The sequence below is a fragment of the Drosophila hydei genome, unplaced genomic scaffold (genome assembly GCF_003285905.1).
Source record: "Drosophila hydei strain 15085-1641.00,03,60 unplaced genomic scaffold, DhydRS2 tig00000063-arrow-pilon, whole genome shotgun sequence".
NCBI lineage: Eukaryota > Metazoa > Arthropoda > Insecta > Diptera > Drosophilidae > Drosophila > Drosophila hydei.
The window spans coordinates 10,325,494-10,333,551 of NW_022045657.1; the positions used below are offsets into that span (position 1 = coordinate 10,325,494).

General features: G+C 37.4%; 2 protein-coding genes across 2 annotated transcripts; both read left to right on the forward strand.

Moving 5' to 3' along the window:
* The first annotated feature begins 728 nt into the window (after positions 1-728).
* Positions 729-4,071, forward strand: LOC111602743 (arrestin domain-containing protein 2). The gene is made up of 5 exons (XM_023319995.2): positions 729-1,003; positions 2,589-2,732; positions 2,804-3,015; positions 3,071-3,674; positions 3,730-4,071. Exons 1-5 carry the CDS (start codon positions 889-891, stop codon positions 3,951-3,953), a joined length of 1,299 nt encoding a protein of 432 aa, XP_023175763.2. The 5' UTR covers positions 729-888; the 3' UTR covers positions 3,954-4,071.
* Positions 4,072-4,885: 814 nt separating this feature from the next.
* On the forward strand, positions 4,886-7,228 carry LOC111602747 (arrestin domain-containing protein 17). Its single transcript, XM_023319998.2, has 5 exons — positions 4,886-5,100; positions 5,636-5,764; positions 6,073-6,290; positions 6,353-6,929; positions 6,992-7,228. The coding sequence occupies exons 1-5, from the start codon at positions 4,986-4,988 to the stop codon at positions 7,168-7,170; spliced, it is 1,218 nt and encodes a 405-aa protein (XP_023175766.2). The 5' UTR covers positions 4,886-4,985; the 3' UTR covers positions 7,171-7,228.
* Positions 7,229-8,058: the final 830 nt, after the last annotated feature.

Below are 8,058 nucleotides of genomic sequence, written 5' to 3' on the forward strand. Positions count from 1 at the left end.
AAAAGAGGCATAAACATTGAAGTATATGCACATGCTGTATACATACATAAATATACTTCAATTTAATTCCTCGATTGGCCTTAACTACATACAAATAACGAACTTCCCAACTCTGTCCCCAAGCATCATATAAACCAACTGATTTTGAAAATATAAAATTCCTTAGTTTTTTGAACCAGTTTAGAGTATACTGTAGTTGGGCTCTCTTGTCTAGAGCATAAGGAGAAGCATGAAAACTACTTTTACATTTTCTGAACTTATAGACATGTTACAGCTGGACACGAGGCTCAGGATGTGTTCTTGATTAGTCTACACCAGTTATTACAATTTTAATTTTAGTTCTAGGAAGAAAAATATATTAGCAATCGTATATAATAATTATATATATAAACGCATCTTACTTTGTTTCTATTTAATTAAAATATAAATACAAAGTGAATGATCTAGCAGAATTCAAAATATATTCAAAATATGTAAATATAGAAGTTGTTTTAATTACCCCGAAATTGAATATACCTCAATTTAGTGTAGTGTGCACAGCACTTGGGCAAAATATTTAATTTACAATTGACACGGCGATAAGATAAAAATGGTCGAGGCGAAAAAAAATATATATAAATATGAAAGAAGACAAAAGAAACTGCAAAAGTTTGTTCCACTCTCAGTTCGTTTCAAACGTGCCAAGGGGAATGTATGGAGCTTGCCAAACTTGCTGGCGTTATGTGAGAAATAAATAGCGAACCGCTTGGTTTTTAATTACAATCCAATCAGTCGTGTTTGGACTCCGATAGCGACAAGTGCGAAGTGCAGCGATTCGGTGGCGGTGGCGCAGTAATAAATAATTACACTTACATATCGGCCATAAACCAATAGGCATATACATATATAATGGGTGTTACCTGCATAATCAACTTCGATAACAATCCCCATGGCACCTACTTCGCGGGTCAAATAGTGTCGGGCCAAGTGACCCTCAAATTGGACAAAATAAAACTGGTTAAAGGTAAATAAAACCCGGCTAAGCATAATTTCGTGCAAAATTGTATTTAGGTTTTTTTAAATTTACCGTCAAAAATGTTCTTCCCCATGACTCATTCTTATCTTATCGGCAGCTACATATATCAAGAGTTGTTCAAAGTGGTAAATTCTGTAGGATAGACCCAGGCAATAGAAAATGATTCATGTGAACTTTTTCTCACCTGGCACGCGCTAAATTCAGTAGATGATGATATTGATCGACGTATGGTCAAGAAATTATCATTATTTTATTTATATAAAAACACACTCTTCAGAATTTATACAAAGGCTTAATTAGTTATCAGTTCTATAAGTTATTATAGGGAAGTCACCTTCGACTTTATTTGTTTAGTTACAATATAGAACTTATTGTGAAAAAAGAAATCAGTAAAAACTTTCCGATAAGTATTATCATTTCTAGGCAAATATAGCAAAAAATATATTTTATTCTGTTACTTTGTCCTTTTGAAATATTTTTAAAGATCTCCTTTATCTGAGCTGCATAGAACGAAAGTTTGATTTTTAAATACTTTTCAATTTTCCGTACACATATCTGTCATGTATTGATCGATATAACTGACATTCCATGCACATATTTTAGAATAGTTCCACAAAGTTTCGAGATGTATTTATGAACGAAATAATCTTTACAACTGAGTAAAAGAAAAGTATTTGTATATTCAAGACTTGTTAGTTTTGTATTTTGCGAATCATTGTTGTGATATATATGTATATATATCCGCTATTTATATTAGAACATATAAAGAATATGTGTACATAAGAAATCGATTATAAATAGTAATACTGAAAGAATTATTTACTATAGATTCAGCTAGGTATTGCTCTCGAATTGTTAGCTTGTCGCTCTGACGTCATGTGTACAAAAATGCAAAGCATCAGAAGTGAGAATAATGCAAAAAATAAATATACAATTCAGCTACTTAAAGAGAAACGCTTCTTCTTCATTTGTTCGCTGCTGCCAATTAGCTAAAACAAATCCAAAATAAATTCTTCATGTCAGATTCATCATGCCGGCCGGCTGCAGTGAGATGCAGCAGGCAACAGTCGGCAGCAGATTTTGGGTACGATTTTGTAAAAATATAGGCAATAGGAAGATTGAGGCGTGACAGACCCTTTAAAGTAGATATAGTTTTAATCACAACAGCGAACTGGGTCAATTTAGCCATATTCGTTTGCTTCATAAACCACAAAAACTACAGAAATTTTAACTGAAGCACGAGCTTATCATTTTTTTTGATAACTCATATCTTTTCATTAAAATCGATCAGAATTGATCATTTGACGCAGATTTCGAATATTTCGGATGTCGTATATCCCTCCCACACTAAAGCCATTGGTGCAGTCAATTGAAAGAATATATAAAGAAAGCAGATATGGCTGGCTTTGTGCTATACCTTTGCTTATAGCCTTATTTGTTGGCTTAAATACGAAGGCCTCTCTGTTTTTTCATAGGTATTGCAAACTGTTAAAATATTGATTAAGTTGACTTTTTGTTACAATATATATGGCTTATTACATTATTAATTTTTTTTGATAAACTTTTTTGACAGCTCTAACATTAAATATAAGTGGATATGCTGAAACACAATGGTCAGAATCGACTGGCACTGGCAAGGACAAATCCTCAGACACATATTACGGGCGAGAGGACTACATAGCCTCCCAAACCTATCTGGCGGGCTCTAGTCAAAGCAGTTAGTAAATCAGCTTATACATAAGAGAATTTGTTGTAACTTCTCTTATTTATATACATTTACGTGTATAGCACAAATATCACTTGAGCCTGGAGTGCACGTTTATAACTTTAGCTGCCAAATACCTGCCACATGCCCCTCCTCCATCGAGGGCTTTTATGGGCGAGTGCGCTACATGACAAAGGTGGCAATGGTCAGGCCCTGGAAATTTGATCAGTATTACACGCGTTGCTTTACGGTGCTTAAAATCATGGACCTCAACTACGACACTCCCCTGCTAAAGGTGAGTTGCTAAACTTCTTCAAGTGATGTTTAATTTTATGAAATATAATCATTAGATGCCAACGCAAATAGAAACTCAGAAGGTCTATTGTTGCTGGCCCTGCACTTCGTCGCCAATGCAATTGCAGATGTCTTTGCCGCAAACGGGTTACGTCTCTGGTCAGATAATACCTGTAGGCATGCTGGTAACCAACGACAGCCATATAGCCGTGGAGCTGCTGCAGGTAAGCCTAGCGATGATGGTCACTTATTATGCGCAGCATTTGTCCAGAAGCAGCTCCCGCAACGAGCGCATACTCGTTAGCAAGCTGATGGGTGATCCAGTACCGCATCACTGCAAAAAACAGTTCACCTATCACCTGCGTGTGCCCGCCACGGCGCCCACTTGCTTCAATCTGTGCAAGATCATACAGATCGCCTACCAGGTGGAGGTGGAGGCGCGCGTCAAGGGCTGCCATCGCAACCAGGTCATCAGCATACCCATCACCATAGGTAGTGTGCCGATGCTAGCGTATCCGCCAATGCAGCCTCAACCACGTGATTTGGATGAACAGCCAACACAACCACTAGATGCCAAAGCTTTGGGTGGCACAGCGGACCTGGTGGCCACTGCACCACCTCCAGATATCAATACGCCATGGGCTGTGGATAGCAGCATTCGTAAGTTCTTGGTTTCTCTTCAGAAAACTGTCTCTAATTATATTTGAATCCTCAGCACCGCCCAACTACGAGGAGGCTCTTCATATGCGCGCTGATATGAATACGATTAATAGTGTGCAGGCCACTTTACCACCAAATACCTTGAGTCTGGATGAGCACGGCTTCGCACCACTGTACCCAATATTTAATATTCCAAGCCCCACAGCCCCTTCAGATAATGCGGATCAGAAAGGAATTCCAAATGCTGACATGAATGCCAACAAGGGCACTTGGCTTTGAACAAAGCTGAGTATAAAAGACAACCTCTACAGGCTATAATTACTAACTGTTACTTGAGCTTAATCTAGTCTGTATTCAAGTGAAACATGCATGACGAAAATAAAAAATTATATTCAATTTTTAAGATATATCATTTAAAGCTTTGAAAGGTTTATACAAATTTGCAAAGCGATATTTGGGTTGGAAGAGTCGTGTGAAATGAGATATGAATGTGATATAAATAAATGCACAATAAATTCAAAATAAAAATATCTAATCTATTAACTTTTTAGTTAGTATTTGTTAGTTAGTATTTGTTGTTGTTAAAGAACGAAAACAAATGATATACTAAAAAAGAGAAAACAAAAGACATTCTATTTATCTTTTAACGAATTTGATTCATTGATGTCAAGCTGATATTATAAATATTTAGAATTGAATAACAAAAAAAAAAAGAATATATATTTATAATATATTTAGTTTAATGTACATTTTAATTTACCTTACCTAGTATATAAAGTTCTTATCAGGCATTTGTTTAGACAAAAATTTCTAAATAGAGCAAAATAATAAGAAAAAAGTTTAAAAATAAAAGTTTAGCTGTTCAACTAGTAAATAGTAAATGATAGTAAAAATATAAAATATTTACAATATAAGATAATTTAGCAACTTTAAGTAAAGCTTCTTGTCTTGCTAAGTATTCTTTCTGATTATGCGAAGGGGCATTTGCCCTTATCATACGCATGAGACCACTGTCAAGGTCTGACCGCTTGTGATAACTTGTCTGGAACTCAACTCTTATAAGTTCTGGTTCCAATTCCATTTCGTAGCTCTCATATGAAATTTACTTGCTCACAGTTACTAACGTACGGTGCTTTCCGGTCTTATCGCTTATCTAACTCAACTTGAACCACCAATAGAGTCCACCATCAGTAGCAACCCAACTTAATTTAGTCGCTCGTCGTTGCCTGGCCTAAATGCATTGCCCACGGAAATTAGTTAGCTTGGAAACTTAAGAATTAGTCATACAGTGCGAGGTTTACGGCCATCGAAATGGTTGTTACGTGCGAGATTAGCTACGATAATAATAAGCATGGCACCTTCTACGCCGGCCAGCTGGTTAGCGGTTGTGTGACCCTCAAGTCCGACAAAATCAAGGAAGTGCAAGGTATAATAACTATCAATATGGATATAATTATATATACAGCCAGAGTCAAGTGTTGCGGCTTTTACGCATCGGGAATTTGAATGCCCGTCAAATATTGGCACTATAAAGGCTGGAAGCGATAACGATAACTGATAGTCCAAATTAATATATACTAGTATATATGTTTATGACGACATTGATTCCAATTTTCGTGTGAGGAATGCGAAAAGTTGAAAGATAAGAATTCTATATAAATAAACATGAGGTCTTGAAACAAAAATTCTTCGACGAGCGATATGTATTAAGCTATTACCTTAGTTCCTCAGTAGTTTCCCCGGTAACGCCAACTAAACTGAATTTCTTATCAGATTGATTAAATCATTAACGCTATTAGGCAATTAGTGATCCTTTAAATGGGTCAATATATTATATAAAAAAACATTATCAGGTCTATTAGGCTTTACAGGGTGCTTATCACTTGTCTGTTTATAGGGCTTATACATTTATATCATAGTATTATATCATATATCATATATCATATTTATCTTCACGACAGCTGCGCTAGTTAAAGTCGTTGGCTACTCTATAACAAAATGGAGCGAAAGACGTCTGACATCAACAAAACTATACGCTGGCCGAGAGGATTATCTAGCATCGCAAACATATCTGCTTGGCTCGGAGCAAAGTAAGTATAAGAATTGTAAATCAAATGACGGGAATTCTAAGCAACGGAACAAGGAATGCTAGTTGAGATAATGGAACCTATATTTAGCTAGATTAGCTCTATAAGCTACAATTATCATCATTTCAGCTTCACGCATTGAGCATCAATCATAGATCATTCTGTCAATCATTGGTATAGATTCTTAGGCAGTGGCGTGGCCTACTTCAAGTGCTTTTACCGGCCACAGTTAAGAGTTTAAACTATGCATTGATTATTAAACAATCAGTCAGTTAATCAATTTTTATGTACTGAATAATCTATCCCATTAGCCAATGACAGACATACCATACAGGCGGGTGTGCACAACTACAATTTTGCCTGCCAGCTGCCTTATCAGTGTCCCTCGTCTTTTGAGGGTCGCTATGGCTGCATACGGTATATAGTCAAGGTGCTACTGATCCGGCCTTGGAAGTACGATCAGGCCTATACACACGGCATAACGGTGCTGAAAATGATGGATCTTAACGTAGAAACGCCGCAACTTAGAGTGAGTACTACACAAGACTTCCTCTCGCTCAGTTTGATATGGTCGATTGATGTATATTTCAGTTAGCTGCGCACAGCGAGAATTACAGAACCTTTTGCTGCGGACCTTTAAAGACGGCTCCCGTCAAAATGGAGCTGCATCTACCCCAGTCGGGGTATGTGCCCGGCCAGCGTATACCTGTCACAGTGGTCGTGATTAATAATAGTGGCGTATCGGTCTCTGAGCTGCGACTATCGCTGGTGATGCTCGTCCGGTATTTCAGTATTACGCCCGAACACTCACGTGTGGATCGCATTGTTATTGGCAAGATCCAAGGGGACTCTGTGCTGAAGCGAAGCACGGTTTCCCTGGCCATTGATATGGAGGTGCCCAGTACGCCGCCCACCTGCCTCAACGTGTGCAATCTGATACAGATTGCCTATCAGCTAGAGGTGGAGGCATTGATTAAGAGCCTGCAGGAGCATCAGTTGATCACCATGCCCATTACGATTGGCACTTGGCCGCTGGCATTGAAAACCTCCTCGGGAAAGGATGTTGTGCTGCAGCAGCCGCCGAGGCGCAGTGCACGCTACGAATCACAGACAGATGAGCTGCCCATGGTCACGGCACTAGAGAATCAGCTCAACTCTCAAGATATAAGTAAGCTTTTCAAGTACTCCTACCAATCCATCACTGTTCAATATCTAATTTCCACTCCAAAGCTCTGCCCAAATTTGTGGAGTCGAAGCACACGGTACGCGGCAACATCAACGAGGAGGAGCTGCATGCCTTCGGAGTTAACGAATTTGCACCCTTATATCCTGTTTATGACATTCCAAGTCCTCCCTCCGTTCTTCCGCACAACGGTTACATCAATAAAAGCTTTCAAAAGGAAACTTGAAAGCGCTGGGATTGTTTTTGGTAAAGCTCGATATTTTGATTTTGTTTTTAAATATAAACTAAGCATTGTTGAAGTTTTGTTGCGTTTGTAATGAATTCGAAGCATGCTGACAGTTCTATGTACATATGCTTGCGTCTGTGGCTTAGACTGTCTAGTACAATATGGTTGGAAAGCTTGGTAATAGTTTTGTCATTGACTTTTTGGGGTGGCAAAATATTGATACAGCTTGCTTATAACAGCCTTCAGTACAGCGCGCTGTTCCCACTATATGCAACTGCTTATTTTTATAACACAAGTCACTGGTGTTGTTGAGGGTGTGAAGATATATAACAGTTTTTGTTAGGGGTTGAAAGTGTCTTTAACCAAGTTCTGAACCTTTCTTAAAATGTTATACACATATAAGAGAACGTGTTACTAGAACAGTATAACACTTAGGTTTGTATAACAAATGTGAGTATAAAAGTAGAAAGATTTTATTTGAAGGGAAACCCAGATAGAACGCAATGTACTAAATGTGTATAGCAAATATAACTGTTTTTGTATAACTGTCTGGTATAACAATTGAAAACGGCTTTCGTATATATATCAGTTTATAGAGAAAGGCCTCTGAATTTTGTATAAGACTCGTATTGTATTAGCATAAAGTAAAATATTTTACTGCTTGCTTTGCATGTCCCAAAAAGTACTGTAAAGTCCATTAAATGGATTCCACGGAACACACACTGCTTGGTTAATAAATCAAATATAAATTATTAGTTAGGTAAATTTGTAAAAGTAACTTACATTATTTATGTATGCATGAAGCTTACGTACAACTGATTTAATTAATTTTCATTTGCGTTGTAAATTTCTTTAATGTATGCCCTTTAAATGGCACTGAGTGTGAGC